This window comes from Columba livia, chromosome 1 (assembly GCF_036013475.1).
Source record: "Columba livia isolate bColLiv1 breed racing homer chromosome 1, bColLiv1.pat.W.v2, whole genome shotgun sequence".
NCBI lineage: Eukaryota > Metazoa > Chordata > Aves > Columbiformes > Columbidae > Columba > Columba livia.
The window spans coordinates 132,425,390-132,449,576 of record NC_088602.1 but is presented as its reverse complement, the minus strand read 5'-3'; the positions used below and the strand labels follow the sequence as shown (position 1 = coordinate 132,449,576).

Genomic DNA, 24,187 nt, shown 5'->3' with positions numbered 1-24,187 from the left:
ATTGTTCCCTTCTGTTCCTTATTGTTGATTTATATTCAACATTTGTGTTTAAATAAAGTGCTTTTTTTTCACAATACAGAATTTCCAGTGCTATGACCCTGTTTCTTTTAGCACTTTGATTTATGTCCACGATTTTACCTATTATTATGTACTGCAGACGCGAAATACACTCGAAATACGCCACCTTCATTATAGCAGCTCTGGGTTATATAACAGCTTTAATAAAACTACTCTTATTTTCAATAAAGAAATAATCACATATTCAAATAAATACCATATGAAGGCAGCTGCTTGCTCATTGAATGGTCTCCAGTGGCATCATAGTCACTAAAAAGGCTGGATTGATGTTGGATGGATCTCAGTAGCAGCTGTTGGGTGAAAAGATAATGGCCCATAGGCAATGCAGCTTTCTGTGAAGAACTGAAGGAGCACAGAAAATGCTCTCCATGCTCCATCCTTCTCTCTCTTCAGGCACATGGTGCAGATTTTCTAACAAATGGGCATCTGTAAAAGGCGTTGTCAAGGGACACTGTTACAAGGGCAGCAGTCTGCTTTCTGCTTGCGGGAAGGAAACCCTGCATGATGAGTGCCTTTCTGTACATAAATTAGCGCAACACTCCCAGAATCTTTGTGCTGAGTGACCATAGAGATGAACTATCGGATGAAAAGTGTGTTCTAGTCAATGCCAATCTGAAATTCACGACATATCAAAGGAATTATTTCATTTATTTCAGTTTCATTCCAATATTGGCAACACTACAACCTTGTCTTATGCAATTAGGCTTTGTAAATTAGTCTGCTCATAAATAAAAATTGGGCATATGACTTTGTCATCAACAATATAAAATTATGTAGAATGATGTTTTTCATATGATCATATGAGACATCTTTTTGTCATTGGTTCCTCTGGATAATTAATTATCATATTCAGGTATATAGAGTAAGAAACCTCCTAAATCAGATATGAGTATGGATGCAAAATCTTCATTTGACTTCAGAATAGTAATCTGAAGATGGTATTTTCAGACAACGATGGTTATCCTCAAAACCATAAGCAGGTATAGTTCTTCACTACATTTTTAAACAAAGACCATGAAAGCAATCATGTCAAGTCTGAGCACTGAAGCTATAAAGCCACTGATCAGAACTTACAAAAGGGCATGTTCAACGTGGGTGTGATGAACAAAAGCAAAATCTTATGCTTACATTAATAAATCTAATATTTGTAAGAATAATGTGTAAATGTTCACGTCAATATTTTTAAAGTTAATTGTTTACATCACTGCTTGAAATTAAACTTTGTCTCTAATAAAACTCTAATTTAAAGGTATGTTTGCAGAAAACAGCAAGTGCGGCAGGTACTTCGTTTATTGTAATAAACATGTTAGCAATGCATCACTGTCATAGTTTGAAAGTAGAACAAACATATGTACATTCCTTTGACTTTTGTAATAAACACTGAGAGAAAGTAAATGGCATTACTTTATTTTGTAATGCTGTAACACCCAGCATGCATCCCTCGTCATTCCTGAAATATCTTCTGCACTAGTTATAGGAAGTTTGCTCCTTCTGTGTACTGATTTTGCTTTGTTCATGTGACTATGTTAGAAATGTTTCTTGTGCATACAGAGGCGTATGCACAAGCAAAGCCTGAAGACTGAATTTCCTGGGTTTCACTATCAAAGAAAAAATCTAGAAATAATGCCTCAATATCTTTGCCACCCTACCTTACTGATTTCTTTATAACCAATGCTACACATAGTGTGAAGTTATGTAAGTAAATAGAATACTGTGTAAAATTACAAAGGGAATTAAGAGTTCACTTGATGGCCCACCTCTAACACTGTACTGCCTTTAGCATTTTGACCATTACTAGCACTTCCAGAAGCACATGAAAAGTACATGAAAGAAAAAAAAATACGGCAAATTATCTTCAGTCATGACAGATGGGAATTATTTTCAAATTGGTGATTGACTGATGACAGTTTCTACACTCTCCTGAGTAATCCAGAAATAAATCAACTTAATACCCTCATTTTGTTGTTTTTTTTTTTACTTTTTTTTTTCTTTTAGGCCACCGTTTCAAATAGTATGTTTCAGTAAGCATGGAAGCACTTCTGTATTGGAGACACTGGTGTTCAGATGCTGATCATTCAATAGCTCATTCCAGTTCATAAAAGTGCGAGTAACAGGGAGTTTCCTTCGCAGATTTTTCTCCCATATATCCTCTGACAAAGCCTGAATGTTTTCCAGAATGGCAACATGAAACTTGTCGTCCTCAGCTTTCACAAATTTCACAAAATCTGTGGCAAACTGGCTTTGGTCAATCATGTTTAGAGTCTCACTCACAGACTTGCTGACACTTATGTGGAAGTTGGCATCTTTGAAGTAGTGTATCTGGAGGAGAAAGATCCCTGTAACCTCAGTGGTAAACGGAGTCAGGGCAAAAGTCCAGTCTGACTTCCAAAGGCAGTTCCAGGGATTCGAAGGCTGATACTGCTGAGCCTCAATGCAGGCGACGTACATCTGCCTCTTCCCCAGGCTTTTTTTGAACACACAGCAGTTCCCTGCAGGGAAGTGGCAGCTCACGTAAGCCTTCAAGCCCTTGTGGAGGGCAATTCGCCACAGTTCCCCCTTATCCAGCATCACACCATGCACCTGGGGTTTGCTGGTTGCCCCCCGCAGGTGGTCGAACTCAAAAGAGAATTTGTTCTCAGGGTCAAAGAAGCGGTTTCCCCCTAAGTCATTGTAGTGGGTCAGTAGGACAGTGTGCCCGTTGATTTGGATGGGGATGAAGTTGTTCTTGTTGTGACAGGCTGCCACGCAGGCAGCCTCCTGCCTCACCAGCTTGTCATCCTGGATAAGGACACAGAGATCGTGGACAATGTAGCCAAGCTCCCCCGGAGGAGACTGGCGCAGCAGGCTGCACATGAGAGACGCCTTCTCCTGCTCGCTTGGCTCCTGCCTTGCGCACATGCTGTCCAAAAGGCTGTCCAAAGGGTGGGAGACCATGGACAAGGGGAGGGCACAACGGCTACTTTGTGCTGGAGGGAAAGGGCAGAAGATGGTGGCAGGGGTGGGGGGAGCGGTGGTGGGAAGAGGCCTGTGCTGGTGTCCTGTGGTTTGTGACCTCACAGTGGTGCTGGGGCTGTGCTGGTTCGGGGCAGACAAGGGCTGGGGCTGTGCCAGGAGGGGGTGTGGGTGTGAGGGGAGGGATAGGGCTCCACCAGGAACAGGAGCAAGCCAACGTGATGTCCTGTCCAATGACGCCAACACCACCACAGTGAGGAGACCAGAGCAGGCGATGTAGAGCCACCATGGAGGAGAACAGATATCCTCTTTCTGCTCTACCTCCTCCTCCTTTTGCTGTTGTACCTCCTCCTCCCTCTCTCTTCTGAGCCCTGGCCTGTGCACACATGGAAGGTCCTGTGGCAGCCAGTCCAGTCTGGTCTGTCCTGGTCCAGGGTGGATGCAATGCTGGGCACCCTCACCTTGTTGCTGCTGGCTACCCACCATTCCCCACAACTCCTGAATCCCCTCACACCCCACATGTTTCCCTCCTCTCACTGCACCCATTTATTCAACCTGATCACCCCTTCTTTGGCTTCACAACCTCCCCTTCTCTTTCTCTGTCCCTTTTCCCTCAGAGTCTCTGGGCGTGGGGCAATAATGTCTTCTTGCTTTCCTCAGTGTCTCCTGCATTATCAGAAATCAGAAGACAAGGATATTGTTGAGTGTGACAAAAGCAAAATGCAACCTTTTTTAGGTTTTGAAAAAATTTTACTTCTCCCTCTCCTGCCCCTATTAAAAGTCAGTGACACAGGACGGAAGTTTCCTTAACCTGATCTCATACATGGTTTTTGTCCGTCATTCAGGATGAGTTCACAAGTGGGAAGATTGATTTAGATAGCACAGTTCAGCTATTCGAAAAACTGCACATGCCTTTTGATTTTGCACATGTAAAACATGCTTTCAAGGTAAGCAGTATGTAGATTAAGCAATTAAATACATTTAGAAGTCCAGTTACGTGTCTTGTATTTGCTGACTTTTAAAAGTTAATGTTTTGAAAAGTGAATTTCATGCTAGTAGGGTGTGCAAAATCAGCAAATAATTTGCCTCCTTCAGGTCATTTGATTTTGTGTAAAATAGTTAACTGAATGGTTGCATTACCACCATCTCTTCACCACACCAAAATAGTGAGGGTTTTGGAAAATATGTAGGTTTTGATTCCCAACATTTTTGTAACAAGTCTTTGGTTGAGAAAAATTAAAATATTCTGGTTTCATCCCATCCAGCTGTTCTGTGATCAAGGTACCCAGCTCAGATGTGCCTGTGTGATGCTGAGCAGAGCCATTAGAGTGACTTCCCAAAATCCTTTTTCCAGAAGGATAATGTGGAGTTTTTTGATCTGCTCAGGCTTCAGGTCAACATAGATCCAGCATACCAGTTCATTCAATTATCCACTATACCTCTTCTTCGAAGTATTTAGGAGGTGTGCCCAAACACATGGGAATTGCATTCTAACACTTTGGAAAGTATGTGGCCTTGAAATATGACAATGTTTAAAGATTTCTATGAAGGTTACAGGATACAAATATAAAATGGACTTAGTAATTTAATGTAGGTAAGAAAGCTACCATGAAATGCAAGCTGTCCCACTGAGAAAATATTGCAAAATGGAGTGTCTTTGCACATACAGGTTCCCTCTAGTAATTCCTAAATAAATGTATGATTTTTTATTTTAGCTCTTATTTTTTTTTAACCAAAAATAACTGTTTGCTAAAGCTGTTTTCCAAGGAATGAAGTCATCTATCTATCTATCTATCTATCTATCTATCTATCTATCTATCTATCTATCTATCTATCTATCTCTATATGTGATTCTTTTGAGAATTTTGTAGTCAGCTGGCCGATTCTGTCCAGATTCGGCGAAGAAAATTAACTATAGCCAGTCAGAAACTTTTAGGCTATGTCATGCTGACAGGCAGGTAGACAAACAGAGGGAAGACATTAAGATTTCCTCACCCTGTCTTGTTCATCTCTAATTGTTCTCTACCTTGTTGAGATGAGGTAAAACCAGCAGCATGAACCCTTGCTGAAGAGGCTGCCTGTGGTTTTGAACTTGCACTGCATTGAGAGAACTGCCAGCCTTGAAAATCTCACGAGAAGTGGAAACTATTTCTCATTGTTCCCTGTATTTTCGAACTGCTTTGCTTTCTGACAGAAATTTGAGAGAGATAATCAATTAAGGACAGAGAAGAGACTCATTATTTGAGGAAGCAACCTGTACAGAATGTCTCATTTAGTTACATTTAACAATATACCCAACAGTCTGATCTATAGTAGTTATTTGTAATGGCACTGTTAGGTATTTGCTATTTGAGAGAGATTAGAGTATTTTCAGTAGTTTTGAGGCTCAAATTGTTCATCAATATAATAATATATAAAAATGCAATGCAGTCTGGAGGAATATCTTACTGGCATTGTCAGTAATTATGCATCAACAGTTAATCAAATGGTTATACAGGACAAAATCACTTTTATAGAAAAGAGTTTTAAAAGAAATCTGCTTTTTTCTTGCCTATTCTCTTTGAATTTATTTTACTGTAGAGCTCCTTTGAGCAATAGCATAATTATGAACATTAAGGCTTTAAAGAAATAATACATTTTCATATAATTTCTCTCAAGACTAAATCTTCGTCCAGATACTTCTTCTTCTGAATAGCAAAGATTTGAAATGTATGAATAAAAATAAGAATAATAAAAATCTACCAAGAAAAATTTTATAACAATCTTTTTTTTTTATATCAACATGATTTTCATTACTTTAATTTGAAAAGCTTCCCTGTGTAGTAGTATTGCCTGTTTTTCATCAAGAGGCAACTGAGACAGAAAATTAAATTTTTTGCCCAGCTTCACTTTCTGGCAATACCTAAGTGAACATATCCCAATTCCTGATAGATTGATTAATTCCAAAATAAGTTACTATTTGTTTCCATTTAACAGTTATGAGTAAATTTGCATTTTTCTTAAAGATGTTAAAAAATAGATTGAGGGTATCAACCTTAGATGTGGAATTTCTCAAGCAGTAATGAAATGCATATTATTAGCATTTGTATTGAATTATTTTGTTGCTGGCGATTTTTGTTAAAAATGATCATTACAGTTATCTTTCACAAACTCAAAGCAAAAAGTTAGGAACTGTTTTGTAAAATTTTTGGCTAGAACTCCTCATGAAACTTCCTTTTGTACTTGTTTTGGTTATCTAACGTATTCTTACTTTTCTTGTTTCACTTATTCAGACTTCTCTTAGTAGGAACTGTACTCCATAGGAAGAAGCTGGTAATGCATCATTAGGTTTTTAGTTTTTATGACCTCTCTTCAAAACTAATTTAGTAATAATCATAAGTCTTCATCAAAGAGCAGTCAGAGCTTGTAAGCCATTTTATGTCCATGGACACTTTTGGGGAAGTTCTACCAGATGCCATGTTATTGGTTGCTGAAATTTAGTCTCTTCAGTAGTCTCAGTTTAAGGAAACAGCAATTATGTGTTTTGATCAGCTTACAGTGATAAACAATGATGCAATGAATTGCCATTTATTTATGATTCTAATGAGGGGTTTTGTCAATAAATTTCCAAAGTTTCTCTTAATTTGGCAAATTTTAGGAATAATACAAGCTAAACTGTTTGAAACATATTTCATATGCACAATTACATGCTTCATGTAGAAAATTTTAATGGATAAATAAAGTCATTAAGCCTGAGAAAAATATAAACGGCAGAAATGGTAAAAAAGTATTATTCTAGTCAAATTCTTTTGCCCTTTTGATTTTTCTAGTGGCTTTCATACTGAAACACAGAAATTAATTAATGTGCTAACATTTTGTAAACTCCAGGAAAACAAGATTACAGTTTAAGAAATCTGAAAGTGTGAATAATGAATCTGAGTTAAACATTCTGGTGTGTTAAGAATAGAACACTATGTCATAGGTTATTATAAAGTATCTTGTCTCCAAACTTTAATAGCGTTTTTTATCTGATATATTGAAAGGCTTGGATCTCATGATAATTTGGTCATCCTTATTTCATTTTTTAGATTTCTGTTTGCTGTATACAAATTTGACTGATAGTATTTACAATATGGTTTAAAATGCTGTTGGAGAGTTATTATATTACATACATTTTCCACTCAACAATTTTTATGTTGCAGATTTTTTTCCTGCATAGCATTTTAGATGTTTTATATAATGTTTTAATACTGTGTATCAGTTATCTAGAAATTTATTATAATTACTTAGATGCTAATTATTACATCTGGTACATTTTGATATGTATAAAATATTTCTAACACACAAAGTAAAATCTAAAAGTTACATATAGAAGTAGAAATATATAATTTAATAATGCATTGCAGTCACTGTTGCCTGAAGTTTTCTCTATTGTTCTCACTCTTCTGATCAGTTATAATAGAGTTTTTTGCTTGTATCTTTTTATCATTGCATAGGCTTGTATTGAACAGTTTGATTTTTTTATTTTTACTTTTCAGAAAACAGTTGACAAAAGGAAGGAAAATACGATTAACATGGAAGATTTCAGGTCAATTTACAGAACTATTGTACACAGACCCGAATTTCAGGAACTTTTCCGGATTTACTCTCCAAACAACAAAGTTCTAGTTGACACTGAGCTCATTGATTTTCTCAAAAAAGAACAGTATGAAACTGAAGGTTGTGAAACAATGGCATTAGAAATTATTTTGAAGTATGAACCCATTGAAGAAGGTACGTGTAGTTTAAGTATTTGATTCCTAGCTTTTATTTATTGTGCTTCTGTCTGTGACTGTGTTTATATTTTTGAATACTCATCTGACTATGCAAATTGAACATTTTAAAGAAACCTAATATAAGCAATTACATTATAATTATGTATGATGTATAGCTTTTGTAAACACTTTTACAAAATGTTGATTATTTGAAATTCAGTTCTTTAAACATTGTGAATGTAACAATACAAGAAACCATTAATAAAGCACAATAAATTCACACAGGATATTGCTCAGTTATAGCACATAGCATTACTTAACAGATCTGTCATTTTTACTTCTTGTTGCAACAGACTGGTCCAAAAGGCACTTGTAGATTGCTTCAAACAAAATAAAAGTTTCATGCAGTAGATGAAATAATGTAAACTGCACTAAATCTTTTTAATGCCCACAGAAACATGTAAAAGACAGTTATTAGGAAGCCTGACTGATTTTTTTTTCATTTAGCTAAACGTCTAAAAATTATTTTGCTGAATTAATTAGAGGAATATAAATATTGGATTACAAAGAAAAAAAGATAGAAAGTATGTTTTTTTTAGCAACTGGTCTGTTCAGCACAGGATATTTATCTTAGAGGAAATCAACCATAATTAAATCAGTAATAATGGATTAACTATTTTTTTAATTCAGTACTATAATCTGAGGACAGTATTTTTGACAGTATTTCTGAAGACTAGAAAATATCTGAATTTAATGTTGTGTAATTTAGTTTGGTTTAACTACTCAGTACTGTGATTTGCAATCCCTATAAAGTGAAAATAAGTTTAGTTAAACCCATTGTTCTTCAAAGCATATTTTAGAACCAAGATTGTTCTAATCCTACTTGGAAGTCATATTAATTGTTTTAGCATTGTTAATATAGTAGAGCTTTCTGTTTAAAGTTTATCTTACAAACGGAAAGAATACATGTTACTGGAGTTTGATATAGTACTTCCATTTTATAATATTTAAACCTACAATTTGTTTTAATAAAATGGTCTCCAGGAATCATACTTTTTGCACTTGGTACATCTACGTTTCAGAAAGCTCAAATGAAGAAGTAATCTAATAGATATTTCAATAGAGGAAAACAACTTCAAAGGATGTATGTACTGCAAAGGTTATATGTCTTTTTCTTTACTGAAAAGATTAAAACCTTACATGGTTACACTCTGTTTTGCCCTCAGCTGGATATGACTGATAACAATATCAGGGATGCATTGAAGCAGTCTTGCAAATATGGTGGAACCTCAACCTCTTCAGCAGGAATGGAGTGTGGTTATTAATCTGTCCCATGATGTGTCTACTGCTGTCATTATCCATGTTATTGGGGTTAAAGCTGAAATGCCGTTTCCATTTTGTTCTCTCATCAGCTTCTAAGAGTAAGAGTAGATCTCTAAACACAGACTTGTACTATCACAGAATCATGGAACTGTTCAGATGGAAATGGACCTCAGGACGGCAGCTACTCTTCTCTCAAATCAAGGTTAACACTGAATTCACAATAGGTTCCTCATGGCCTTTTTCAGTCAAAATTTGAAAACTACTAAGGATAGATATCCAGGAATTCTTGCACCATGATTTCTCCAGGGATGAAAGTGAGGCTGGCCAACCTGCAGTTCCTGAATTGAATCATAGAATTGTTGAATAGTTTGTGTTGGAAAGGACCTTCAAAGGTCATCTAGTCCAGCCCCCCTGCAATAAGCAGGGACATCTTCAACTAGTTAGGTTGCTCAGAGCCCTGTCCAACCTGGCCTGGAATGTCTCTGGGGATGGGGCATCTACCACCTCTCTGGGCAACCTGTTCCAGTATTGTACCACCTTCATTGTAAAAAATTTCTTTATATCTAGTCTGAATCTACTTTCTTTTACTTCAAGACTATTACCTGTTGTTGTATCACAACAGGCCCTGCTGAAACGTCTTCTCCCATCTTTCTTACAGGCCCCTTTCATGTACTGAAAGGCTGCAATAAGGTCGCCCCGAAGCCTTCTCTTCTCCAGGCTGGGCAACCTCAGTTCTCTCAGCCTGTCCTCATAGGAGAGGTGTTCCAGCCCTCCGATCATTTTGGTGGCACTTCACTAGGGCCCCTCTGATCATTTTGGTGGCCCTTCGCTAGACCCGCTCCAACAGGTCTTTCCTGTACTGAGGCTCTAGAACTGAAAGCAGGGCTGCCAATGAGGTCTCACCAGAGCACAGCAGAGGGACAGAATCACATCCCTGGACCTACTGGCTACGCTTCTTTTTATGCAGCCCAGGATATGGTTGGTTTTCTGAGCTGCGCAGAATGTCCTCGCCCATTTCAAACTTGAGTGCATCATTTGTACTTCTCCAGTCCTGGGCACCTCGCCTTATCTCTGTGGCCTTTCAAAGATGGTAGAGAATTGCTTTGCAGTGATACCAGCCAATAGTCTTAACACCCTCTGATACATCTCATTTGGTTACATGGAATTTTTTACATCTCATTTGGTTATATGGAACTTCAGGTGCCGAGTTCTCTCAAGTAATCTCTTTTGTCCTAATCTCTATCTGCTGGTAGTTTCTTTACTCCTTGAACGTTGTCTGTAGGTACAAAGCCTACACATCTCTGATGAAGCACTGAGTACTTTAGTATTATCTGTGTTTGCCGTCGTGAAGCCACCCATCCTATTCAACAGCAGGCCCACTTAACTCCTTTATAAAAACACAGCTAATGAAGCAGTGAAAGTGCTTGTTGCCACTGATGTCCCTTGCCAGTTTCAAATTTGGATGAGCTTTGGCTTTCTAAACATCATTTTGTCATACCTGAGCAGTGTTTCTGTATTCCTCCCTTGCAACCTGCCCACACTGACTATCAGTTTTATAGTTTCTTTTTTACGCTATTTCATTTTTACTCTGTCTCAAAGAATCCATGACATTGTTCTTTCAGTAGAAGGAAGCGTTCTAAGCAGCTAGCACTGGTAATTCAGCCTAGAATCTGGAACTTAAGCTGGGTTCTTCAAGGTTTAAGTAATATTTTGCAGAGGAAATATTTTTCTAATCACTGATTTCTTCTTCCTATTGAGACAGGCATACATACAGAGAGCATAAATTCTTCTTTGTTTGGCTACTATGGGTGGGTTTGTGTGTGGTTGCCATTGTTTTTTGCAGGGAATTCTCCAGTTATATATTGATTAGTGTTTAAAGTTGTCATAATAATATTCTGAAACCATTATGCAAAAACCTCATACATTTCTTACTTTAAAAGCCTTATCTTACTTTTAATATATTTATTTTTTTTTATTTCTCTGTTTTAATATATTTATTTTTATTATGCTCTCCTTTCTCTGCTCCCTACTTTTCTCTGTCATTTATTTTTTTTCCCTTGTCCTTCTACATATTCTGTTCTTCAACTCATTGTTGGTCATTACAAACAATTTTTTTACTTTATTTTTCTTAGGGTTCTTCACTACCATTTTTCTTGTTTGCTCATTATACTGTCTCCTCTCACTTGAGTCATTTAGTGATAAAATATGCCCCTTCCCCCTCAAACCCAAAGACTTACATGTGCCCTTGAATTAGTTGCAGAAGAAACACTATGTAAGATCTTCACAGCTCTTTCTGAATTATGGGGACTCTGAGATGAGTGGAGGTTTGTTAGATCTATAATATGCATATTCTTCAGCTATTGAAAACTGCTTCAAGTTATGGTGTAACATTTCTGCTGAGTTTCACTGAACATAACTTGAGGCAAAAGTTGCAACTAAACTAAGAAGAGGAAATCTGAGCTAACTGCATTCTCTTGCAATCTGCTGCTTCGTTCAGTGGAAAATGAATCTCAGACATTTAACTTAGTTTCCTTTGGTTCTCATTCTTTGATAAGGGGTGGAATTGATAACTGGTTAAGAAAAATAACCCCAAGAGGATAAAATCTTCCTTTTGGGATAATAACCCTGAAATATCAGTGTTGATTGCTTCCACTGTGGTGGAAAGAAGAAACTCGATCACTCTTTCAACAAGAAACAGAAGACATTTGGTGATTCATTAAGTCACTCAGTCCAGTAAGATCTACAAAACCTTTGATTCCTTATGCCATTATGTTATGAGGTTGCCTTTCAAATTAGAAGGTGTTTTATTGAATATATTCTACTCTTTGTGAGAACTACTGTGTTTACTAATGAATGATGTAAGTTACCAGTTTGAAAGTTTTATTTTGTTTTGAGTTATCAGTTTTGATAGGAAAGTTAGTAGCTATCAAGCGGTTGAACAATGAAGATGGTTTAGTCAGTTAGAAAACACATTTGTAAATATCAATTAAAGTTTCTATTATTGAAATTTAATGTCTAGTTTAAGTTTCAGATGCTGAGCCAAATTCTTGTTTGTTTCTTCATCTGTGATAAAATTATTGGTCTTGTAATTGGAAATAGTCTTACTGAACAAAATAATAGCTGTATTGTTCATGCTCTTTTGAGTGAACTTAAACTCCCTCTCAAACATATTTATTGGAAAGTTCCAGATATGATTGACGTGGTAGTTGATTCATATGGTATTCTGATAGACCATTTTGTGCAACTGTCATTCTGAATTTGGTAAAGGATATTCTTCACCAGGATGGTGTGTTGGACTCATCCTTGCCATCCTTGTCCTGTGAATCACAGAAAGTGGAAAGGAAAGATTTTGACACTTGATTGACTGGTTTGCTAATAGTAACAACCATTATATGATATACTCAATAGCACTAGTATATCCAGATTAAGATGAAAACAGTGACTAGATTTTATATACAACATTGATAAGTCCATCTACAACACTTAGTGAGTGCATCCCTACCATTTGCATGTAGAGATGACTTTTCAATGCCATTGAGCCATGTAACTCTGAATTAACTCTCTGAGCGTACTGTAGCTAGTTCAGGAGCAGCTTTTCCATTTTTATTGCACAATTTAAATTTCTAATGACGAAATGCTGCATTAATATACTTTTTGTGTGTGTATGTACTGAAGCATGCATTTTTGGATGAGGGAACCATTTTATGGAACTGAGCATAGAAGGGGTCAAAATGTGATTCACACCTGACAGTTGTATCTTACTAACATCCAAAAGTCCATTTTTTTCTCAAAGAACATTTAATTATTTCTCCATTTTATTATTTATTTTGAAGAGAAGCCTTGAGTAATTAAATGAGATTAAAGAAAACATGCCAAACAAATGCTTTTTTTTTTTTTTTAAAGATTGGATCTCTTTAAAAAAAAAAAAGGAGCGTTGCTCATTTTTCAGTATTTACATGGACAGGATTAGAGTCGCAATGAGGATACAGTGCATTCTGCTATCATTTACAGTGTAGTGCCATTCGAAGACTTTGCTCGTCTCTGTATTTTCCTGCTAGCCAATACAAAACCAAATCAAAAATACAATCCTGTCTTGAAAAACTTGCTTACTTTGTAAATAACAATATAAGCTTGGTGCATCTGTCAGATAAGCAATTTGAGTAATCCAGAAGGTGTTTGTAAATAATAATTTAAAAAATCATCAGTTTATTCCTAAGATACATATTATTTTAAACTTGTTTTTTTGTGTGTGTGAGAGATAGACCAAGAGAGATACCGTGCATTTCCAGGAGACAACTTTTGATCCCATTGTCCAATGTAAACCAATTTTAATGGGGTAGAGACTTCAATCAAATTCCTAGAGATTTCATAAAAAATCACAAGAAATAGGAAAAATGACTTAAAAATCTCGACTAAGACAATGGCTGAAGCTGGATTTATGACACAGAAGAATTAAGATGTGTAAAAGAGTGTGTAAATATGCAGCTTTAAGAAAAGCTTTCATGAAAAGAAGACAATTGATTGTGAGGTACAAGTCCTTAGAAAACTAAACTGCAGCTCAGACTGCTACTTTACTCCAGTATGTACCACTATTAGTTACAAGTATGGGTCAGGTGAAAAAAAACTCCCTAGAATGTAAACTCAGAGTATAAAAGGTATAACAGTATTCTTACTTTAGCCAAGGCAATATTTCTGTCTTTACTGTTCATTTACAGTATAAATGTTTAAGCATGACTTTAAGTAGCTATATTTCATGTTATGAAATTCCATCTGATAATGTTTCTGCCTTGAGCCTATTATTATTTGATGTTTTTAACAGTTATTGAAAGCCTCCTTCTTCCAATATAGCAGCATAACACCCTTGTCTCTAATTACAAGTATTTCTCAGGAGTTCACTCCTAAGATTTCCGGCAGACATACTTGTACCAGTTTCAATATCTCTGGTGGCCAAGTAAAACAAATATTTAATTACTAATTTAGCTGTTGGGAAATAAAGAACACACACATTTAAACACATGGAAACCACCTTGCTCCCCATTCCCCAGGATCAACTTCAGTTCAGGCTCCTCTCCTCCTCACTTCCTCATTTCCAGTCCAGACACCTCTCCTCCCAACTTTGTCAGGTTGTGCTCAGTCCCTTCAGTGAGGAAACAGGGGATGAAGGAGGCTGTGATCAATGTACAGTCATTTCTTTCTGGTACTCCACCTTTCTCACACTTTTCTTTTGTTACTGCTTCTTTCTTCCTAGTTTTATCTGCTTCAGTGTGGGATCCACAGGCCTCAGTCCCTTCAGGGCAGCAAACATCTTATGAAAGCTTTCATTTTTTTCTTTCCATAAAGAATAGAATCACAGAATCATAGAGTAGTTTTACTTGGAAGAGACCCTCAAGATCATCGAGTCCAACCATTAATCTAACACTGGCATTAAACCATGTCCCTAAGAACCTCATCTATATGTGTTTTAAACACCTCCAGGGATGGTGACTCAACCACTTCCCTGGGCAGCCCATTCCAATGCCTGACAAAAGAAAGAAAAATACTTTCAAAGAAGTTCCAAGATAAATAAGCAGAAGCAGAATGTAATAAACTCTAAAAAGCATAGGCGTATAATACAATCCAAGTCTTTCAAATATTCAGGTCATATCCATAATTCCTCTCTGATGTGGCAGTATTCGTATATAAGAAAGAGCTGGAATTTACCTTAACTGGAGAAGTCGGGGAAACCTTTCTTTTTAAGGATTATATTTGGAGAAAAAGTATATTATTAATATGTTGTATTCCAGAATGTCCAAAAGGGGAGGGCAAGAAAAAAAGCTTCGAACTTTGTAAACAACAAACAGCTACAAGAATACAGATATACTTTCTTGCTTTCTCTTTCTCTTTCTGCACCAAATGGGTATGTTTGCACAGCAACTACTGCTAAAGGATCCTAATGGAGAAAAAGACTGAGGTTCCGATCAGGAAGAAATGCAAGGCTTTGATGAAAATATGTTTTCACTGCAGAATGCTTACGGAGATGCAGCCTTTCTTCTTTTAATGTAGAAGCAAAAAATACCCACAAATGGTCAGAAAATAGTATGACTGTGCGATTCCCAGAACTCAAAAAGCCTCCTCTTCCATTTCTAACTATTTTTGATATCTTTATCAGACAAAAATAAGAGAGACTTCTAAAGAGACCCAGTATGTATTCTAAACTGTACTTGGTGCTGGCGAGGCTCCAACTCTGATCCTGTGCTCAGTTTTGGGCCCCTTCCTACAAGAAAGACCTTGAGGTGCTGGAGAGAGTTCAGAGAAAGGCAACAAAGCTGGTGAGAGATCTGGAGCACAAGTCTGATGAGGAGCGGCTGAGGGAACTGGGGCTGTTTAGCCTGGAGAAAAGGAGGTTGATGGTAGTCTACAACTCCCTGAAAGGAGGATGTAACATGGAGGGTGTTGGTCTCTTCTCCTAAGTAACAAGTGACAGGATGAGAGGAAATGGATTCATGTTGCACCAGGAGAGGTTTAGAGTGGTTATCGGGAAGAATTTCTTCACAGAAAAGGTTGTAAAGCACTGGAACAGGCTGCCGAGGGAAGAAATGGAGTCAACATCCCTGGAGGTGTTTAAAAGGCATGTAGATGTGGCTCTTAGGGACATGGTTTAGTTCTAGATTTAGGTTATGTTTGTACTCAATGGTCTTGAGGGTCTCCTCCAACCTAAACGATCCAATGATTTTGTGATTCTGTGATGACAGGGAATAAGATTAGAAGTCAAAGTGACCTTGGTGAATGGATAATATAATAAAGAAGGGTGGAGTTGAATAAAGAGAAGCACTATTTTCAATTTAGGGCGTCAAACATCAAGAAGAAAGTTTGCCAAACAGAAAGTGTTGTGAAGAAACAACAAAAACTACCAGAAGTCTAAGAAAACCTAATCTTAACAGACAGATACAGTGAACCGAATTTATTTCTCCTGGAAAGCAGTGGAATGAATAGAAGTGCAATAGCAGTCTTCATATGTATATAAGACCATAAACAAAAAAGAAGAGGAACAGTACAATCCAGAACAAATATTTTGGATAGCAAGGATGTTTCAGAGTAAACTTTTTATTAGTGAGGTTACTTAGGTACTGAAATGGGATTACTCTTGTGTCTGTGGAAGTCTTTAAGAAAGTGTTGACAGACTGCTGGTATGAATAACATTTATGTGGTTAAGGACAGCAGTGTGTGTATTTATGATGCCTGCAGGGCCTTCATCATTGTTTTCTATTTCGGTTTAACATTTTAAAACATTGCGAAGTTTTCTAGTTAAAAAAAACTCTGTAAGTTAGAAATAGTTATGTTTTTTGTGTTACCATAATCAGAATGATTTTCCTAAATTCTCATTCAGATAGAAAACTTTCAGTCTGTACACACACTGAAGACTGATAATTGCAATTCTAACTTGTAAGTTGTGATTTTTGTAGCTGTACTAAAAATTAACAGGTCAGATAAGCGGTTTTGATGGTTGGTTGGTTTGGTTTGTGTGGGTTTTTGCTGGTTTTGTTTGTGGTGGTTATTTTTATTTTGTTTTTTTGACAAAAGTTTCTATGCATTGACCTCTTTAAGTTCTTGTTAACATAAAGTGATCTTGGTTCACTAGCCTACTATGGTGACAATAATAAGGCCATTTTAGAGCCAGAAATGGGGAAAAATCCCTGAATAATTCAAACTAGGTTATCTTTTGAAGCAAAGCTGACTTTTGAGATCATATCATTTGCAAAGTTATTAAATTTAAACCATGACATTGGAGAAGCAGTTGGCAATATGATGGATCTGTTTGTCATTAAATCAGTTAAAACCAAAATGAATGGAATGACTATCACTGTTATGGAGGCAATTAGCACATTTTGGTTTAGATGCAGTAATATAATAAGCTTGATTTGCAATTCCTCTTTGTGGGCTGTCATTTATTTTTATTTCAAATACTTCTAATTAAAACATTATTTCATCAGTATTTATTTGGGATTTTCTGCCACTGAGGAAGATATTTGGTGCTAGGTATCATAGTTTCTGCACCATTATTTTCACAATCTCCAACTGACATTTTGGAGAACAATTCCTGTTCTTTCTACAAAGATTCTCTTTGTGCATTGACTGGTATGTTACCTTCCAAAACTAAACAACAAGTATTTTCCTTTATATTTAATTAGGACTACTGCAAACTCTTCTTACTGGTATCCACAGAAGAATAAAAATGTCAGAACACAATTATTTCCTCTCATAATTTTGAAACACAGCAATTCATCTTCAGAATTGCACACATCTGATATTTGTGTTTATATTGTTTGTTATGAATTTTAAAAAGCATTGTGCTGTATAACCTTTAGCAATGTTCAGAATTGGCTATTAAAATTATGGAAAGTACACAGATATCACCATCAGTTTAACTTCCTATCAGAAATTTTTTGCTTTCTTTTGTATTCAGTCAGGAAAAGAAGACAGATGTCATTTGAAGGATTTATAAGGTACCTGAGCTCAGACGACTGTTCGGTATTAAAAAAGGATCGCAGGACCGTCTACCAAGATATGAACCAGCCATTATGTGACTATTTTATTTCGTCTTCTCATAACACCTACTTGATATCTGACCAACTAATAGGGCCCAGTGATTTATGGGGATATACCAGGTACTGAGACACTGTTTTTTAATATTTTAAACTTATTTTATTTTATTTTTTAAGGAATACTAAGTCACATACAATCCTGCTTGGCAATGAGGAACAAAATCATCACAGATACAATTAGAAAATGCAACAGTGGTATTTTATTTTATACGTACACTTTTTAATATATTTGCCAAACCATCTGTTCATAGTCTGGAAACAATCTATTTTTTGCACTTACATCTCAAAAAATCGACCTTGCAGCAAATGAAATGTGTAGTACGCTGCACAGTATGTGATTAATTCAGTTTTTAATCTCAACATGTCATGCAAAAATAAAAAAAAATCCCTGAAATAAATGTAAAATTCCTAGACAAATTCTAATCTGATCAATATACAGGATTTAAGGACACAGTATGATGGAATATGTCAAGGATATCTGTAATAAGTGTATGTTGCAATGTGGTCAGTTTAGAGGCAAGAACAAAATATAAAAATTGGATATTATAGTAGCCAGGAGAGAGAAGAAACTTTGTCTTTAAATGTGCAGCATATGCCTCCAAGAAGAGATGGAAAGCAGGATGCCTTATTGCCAAGACACACTTAGAAGAGATGGTCGGGAAAGGAGAAAATGGGTTGTGTGATAAAGGCAATGCAGAGGTGTCTACTATTTGTGTAAGGAAAATATAAAATGCTGCAGCATCTTGGAAGCATCTTTGAGATACTGTTAGCATGTAAATGGCAGCATGTAAAAGACAGATTGTTAATTATGTTAAATAGTCTACAAGAAATGTCTAAATTAATACAAGCCAAGTATTAGAAATCTAAGACCTTTAAGGGGTGTCATTAATATATTAAAAACTAAACCAGAGTAAATTTAAGGCATCTGAGAAATTTTAACAATCCCCCTTAGAAATAAGGAGAACAACTGAATTACGTAAAGACCAAGCAAAACCTGATCTGCAAGCGCAATGCTGTTATTATCAAGTATAATGATTCTCAAACTTGCAGATGAATCCTGGAATAGTATTAAAAAAGGCCCTTTCAAAATTTCCCACTCTATTTTAAGCAACATTTTTCCATCATTTCAAAATTATTTTACTTATATCTTTGACTTTTGTTTTTAGTCTCTTAATAAAGGTTATTTGGACAATCCATCTTATTGCATGGTGCTCTAATAAAGTTTGTTACCCAGCATGCCAAGATAAACAACAGAAAATAAAACTATCTCATGTCAGTATAATTCTATAGGATTTATTTTCTTTTGTGATGAAAAAGTAGTTTTTTTCTGCAATTATTCAATGTGCTTGTAATCAGAAATACAGTGACTTGTATAAGAGTGTGGTATCTTTCTTTTCACTGTTTGTCTTTTGTTTTCTTTTGTTTTGTTTTGTTTTTGTTTTTAAAGTGCCCTCTTAAAAGGATGTCGTTGCCTGGAAATTGACTGCTGGGATGGCTCCAACAATGAACCTGTTGTGTATCATGGTCACACTTTAACAAGCAAAATTCTTTTTCATGATGTAATTGAAGTAGTAGACAAGTATGCATTTACGGTATGTGTACATATATAGGTATGTTGGTTAATAAAGCCCAGGGATATGATTGCTGTGAGAGATTCCCCAGCGTAAGAAAATATGAAACAGAGACAGTGCTTGTGGTTGTGGGTATTGGTGAAATAAATCACAGGAAAATCATGCTATCTGTTCTTAATATCTTTTTTACATATTCTGTTGATAATGATTATAAATCAAACATTGTGCAAGGAATTCAGAAGATCTTACTCAGATTGTTAGATGGAATTCTCAGCTGGGGCCATTTAAGCAAGGATTGAATATAAAGTGAGCAACTACTTCAGAATGTCTAATGTTTTACTCCTTTATAACATCTTTTCATTTTTTTACTGCCCTTATTCTTCTCTTGCTATCAGTCTGCCTTATGACCTGTGCTTGAATTTACAAAATAGAGAAAAATGTTAGATTATAGCTGAGTCTGAGACTTACTCTGTTTTCCATTTCCCCTCTTTTTACTTTGAATTCAAGGCCTGTTAAAGGTTACCATCTACTGCTGTCTTTTTGTCAGATGACTCATTAGGCCAACGTCCCCTCTGCCTATCTCTGGCAAAGCAGCAAGAGCTGCAGAGCTTTTGGCTCTATCTCAGTCTTTTGTATACATTCCTGGCAAAACTCCTACTCAAATGAAGTCCTGAATGACTATTAAGATAACTCATGCATTCAGGCTAGCAGTAGTTGTGTAAATACATACACCAATGATCATACATTTATATGGAAATTCATATATATTTATAGCCTCAGAATTAAGCAAAGCTATATTTTTCTCTTCTGATTTCTATATAAAATTTAATTAGCCTCCAATTTTAAAAATAATGAAAACATAAGTATGGTTTTATTTCACTGTTTTTCACAACTGATAAGATGTAACTCACCTGTCTTTGCTAATACACAGCATATTGCACTTAACTATAATACAAACTTCAGTTATTTCTCTTCACTTTCTTTACATCCAACACTAACTAGTATGTTATATACCTCTGATAAAGAATTTTCTATGGATTACTGGACAAATACACTTTAAAGTGTGCTTTCCAAGTATCAGCACAGATATTACCCCATTCCTGTAACGATGTATTACGTCCTTTTTAACTGGTCTAAGCCAAGAAAGGTTGGACCAGATGATCCTTGAAGTCCCTTTCAATCTACTTTTTTTTTAATCTCTGCATATGTCTACGCCCGTTTAACTCTCCTAAGCTTATTGAGGATGCATTTTTTTCTCTTTGTCAGTTGTGCTTTCACTTTTCTTTAAATATTGGGAGGTTTTTTATTATGTTACTGAGCTGAAATGACTGACCTATATTCTGGAAGTTCGGAAAATAAAAGAAAACGCAGATTATTAAGGGGACTTTTGTAAGATACTTTGTGAAATAAGAAGTTTTGGGAGGAAGACGGTCTCCTTTTTATTTATTAATAATAAAAGCCTTTAAATTTTGCTTCCAGGCATCTGACTATCCAGTGGTACTGTCTTTGGAGAACCACTGCAGCCCTAGGCAGCAGGAAGTAATAGCAGAACATTTACAAAATATTCTAGGTGACAAACTTCTTACTTCAACACTTGGTGATCCAGACGTGACTGAACTACCTTCCCCTGAGGTAATAACATGGATTTTCTCTGTAAAAGACAGGGGAAAAACACCTCTTTTTTTTTTTTTTTTTTTTTTTTTTTTAACTTTCTGAAACTGAATTTATGAAACTGCTCATCTGGGGTCTGAAATAGACTTCAAGTGCTAACAAAAATAAACAACACAAAAAAAACCACATGAAAAGATAAAGAAAAGACAAAGCAAAAATTAAGCATGTGGACTGATAGAGAAGGTTTTGTTTAAAGAAAAAGTATTTTCACTACAATGCTGCAGCATGTTTTTGTTAAAAGCTAACATACTAACATTTTGCAAAGCCTTAGATCATGCAGTTCACATAAATCCAACATGTGGTGCTTTGGATGCATTAAAAGCTTTATGTTATTTTATAAAAGTTTTATTTTATTTTATACACAAATACAGTTAAGTTTGCCTCTTCCCTTTTCTCTGAAATGAGGCTTCCAGTGTTTTAGTTTTAAAAGAAGAAAAAAAATATACATTTTTAAACAACATTGTGTTTTGAAACAAAATTTTAAAATATTTTCTTTAAACATATTATGGTGTCTTTTTTTTTTCTGCTAATTTATTTTTTGTTCCTTAGATTGAAAGAATTTCCTGAAATTTAAACATGTTATTGAAATGGAAACCAGAATATATATATATATATATATTTTGGTCAAAAACAATGTTGATGGAACTATTGATGGAACTATTTCATCAAGTTCTGTTACTGCAAAAAATTCTTTCTTTCTCAGTGTTTGTCAGCTGGTGGCTTGAGACCCCTGGAATATGAAGTCAGAAAAGGCAATTAGATGAGTGTTGAAAATTTTATTGGAAACTACAACAAATAAATTCCATTGTTCCAGTTTTTGCACATAATTTTCTTTCAACAACAAGAGATTTTTTTTGTTGATCTCTTATAACACAAATACATGCAGACATACCAAATAGGTACTTAAGCTTATCACTGTTATCAGTGATATATCAGATATAGTTTATACCTTTTTTTTCAGTAATCAAAAAAGGAACAATGCAAACGAAAATGTGGGTAGGAAACACTGTCATAAGGAAGGACAACACACAGATGTCTTTTTTTAAAGGAGTTGTCATGGAGAAAAAAACATTTGGAAGTGGTGTCTCCAAAAGTCTTGCTACAGTATTACCATACTGTTATATTTTCATAGCAATGTTGTAAATATATCTAATATCTATCTAAATAAATTTCTCAATAAGCCAATGTATTTTTTTACATTGTAGCATTATATTTTTTATATCACACTCTCCATTATCACTTTGCAAACCTGAAAACTGTTCTGTAAAGTAAAAAACAGATAAGCTGTATTAAACATCAGGGTTTGTTTTAAAGCTTCTCATAGCATAGCTGCATTTGGTCTAACAGATGTTGAAGGATCATATGTTCTCTGTAGCAAGCACAAAATCAGCGTACTGCATCTGAATCATGGAGTCTCATACTTAGAAATACTACTACTTAAAATGCTACTTTCTATGAGATTTGTCCCTTACCTTATGTTTCCTATGTATTATGGAATTCATATTTCATATTTCCATAGCTTGGAGTTTTCATAAGTCGGCTCTGTAGAATTGTTTGCCAGAAAATGCATTGTTGGGTTCCATATCTATTCCTCACTAAATGGAGATTCATTCTATGGAACTTTTAATCTTTTAAAGTTACGTGAAATGTATTCTACATCTGTGTATTATGTAAGAGTTACCTAAATAATACCACTGCCCTGAGGTGATTTACAAAAATCTGAATTTAATAAATCATTATATGAGAATGAACAAGGATTAGGATAATTTCCATTTCTCCTAGCTGCTCTGATCAAATATGTAACAAAAATCAATAGGATTTTATTTTGTTATAGAAATATGTAGTTATGATTAAATAGCAAATAGAGTAGTAAGCTTGACTTTTGGCTAGCATCTTTTTGAAGAACCACTTTTGGTCCATGTTCAAAAGGAGTTTAGTGCATCAATCCTTAAACCTTGGAACGTGGTGCATATTCAAGGCCTGGGTAAATTCATTATCATTTGAGTGCGCCAGTTGCTGAACTTAATCTTAAGCCTGCTTTACTTAAGTACGGCAAAATAGATGTTACAGAACCATAAATGATGAATTTAAAATGCTGTTGGTAAGAAGGGTTCTCCGTATAAAAAAAAAATAGTTGCCACATACATAATATACTGTTCCACTTTTTCCAAGACAGAGCAGTAACAAGACTAGGGAAGAAGCTACTGCCTCTTGTATGGTTCTACAGGAACCCAACTGGTAAAGCCATCCCAGGAAGAAATGGTATGAGAGGTGTTAACATCAGTAACAACAATAAAAGCATTGTTCTTTAAACATGACAGCCTCTGGTTTCTAATATAAGTCCAAGAAATATGGTGTCAGGATGGTTAATGTTCATTGTAATTGCCCAGATATGAGATTGGTTCCACAGAATGATAAGTGTTCATTGATGTGGCTCAAGCACAGTAAATACACTTGCATAGAGGCTGATGCAGCTGATAGCCTAATAACTAATTTTTTTAAAAAATTACCATTAATAATGCACTCAAGGAATTGGTTGTACCTCCCTACATGAGTACTTCGACTAGCAAAACCTGTATCTATATCTATTATATTCACACACAACAAAAGGAAAGCTTTGAAATCAGTTTTCTCTTTTGAAGTTTTCCAATGTAACTCATCTGTATATTGTGTACCTGTTTTCTTCATTGAATATTGAAGTTCTAAAAAATAAGAATGAGAAAATATTTAAAACAAGTAACATTTTTAAAAGAAATTAACATTTAGCCCACTAATAGATCTTAAGTTTTGTTAGTAGAGTCCTGTCAGCACGTTCTGTGGTCAGCACACATTACTTCTTTATTATTAGATCATAGTATTCTTGATTTTAGAATCACATAATCATAGAATCATAGAATAGTTTGTATTGGAAGGGACCTTCAAAGGTCATCTAGTCCAACCCCCCTGCAACAAGCAGGGGCATCTTCAACTAGATCAGGTTGCTCGAAGTCCTCTCAGCCTGGTCTTGAATGTCTCCAGGGATGGGGCACCTACCACCTCTCTGGGCAATCTGTTCCAGTATTTTACCACCTTCATGAAAAAAATTTCATTATGTCTAACCTTTACTTTAAAACCATTACCCCGTCTCATATCACAACAAGCCCTGCTGAAAAATCTGTCCCCATCTTTCTCATAGGTCCTTTTTAAGTACTGAAAGATCACAATAAGGTCTCTCCAGAGCCTTGCCTTGCTCTTCTCTTCTCTTCTCTTCTCTTCTCTTCTCTTCTCTTCTCTTCTA

General features: G+C 35.6%; 2 protein-coding genes across 2 annotated transcripts in view; one reads left to right on the top strand and one right to left on the bottom strand.

Annotated features, from left to right (window-relative positions):
* Window positions 1-573: 573 nt before the first annotated feature.
* CAPZA3 (capping actin protein of muscle Z-line subunit alpha 3) lies at window positions 574-3,125 on the bottom strand. Its single transcript, XM_005516059.3, has one exon. It carries the CDS (start codon window positions 3,010-3,012, stop codon window positions 2,083-2,085), a length of 930 nt encoding a protein of 309 aa, XP_005516116.3. The 5' UTR covers window positions 3,013-3,125; the 3' UTR covers window positions 574-2,082.
* Window positions 3,126-3,194: 69 nt separating this feature from the next.
* The window catches only part of PLCZ1 (phospholipase C zeta 1), a 53,508-nt gene continuing 32,515 nt past the window's right edge, over window positions 3,195-24,187 (top strand). The window contains exons 1-6 of the mRNA XM_065030469.1: window positions 3,195-3,333; window positions 3,856-3,977; window positions 7,548-7,782; window positions 17,530-17,731; window positions 19,116-19,260; window positions 20,719-20,871. Of these exons, the coding sequence (XP_064886541.1) occupies window positions 3,318-3,333; window positions 3,856-3,977; window positions 7,548-7,782; window positions 17,530-17,731; window positions 19,116-19,260; window positions 20,719-20,871 (873 nt within the window). The 5' untranslated portion in view covers window positions 3,195-3,317. The remainder of the gene's footprint in view (window positions 3,334-3,855; window positions 3,978-7,547; window positions 7,783-17,529; window positions 17,732-19,115; window positions 19,261-20,718; window positions 20,872-24,187) is intronic.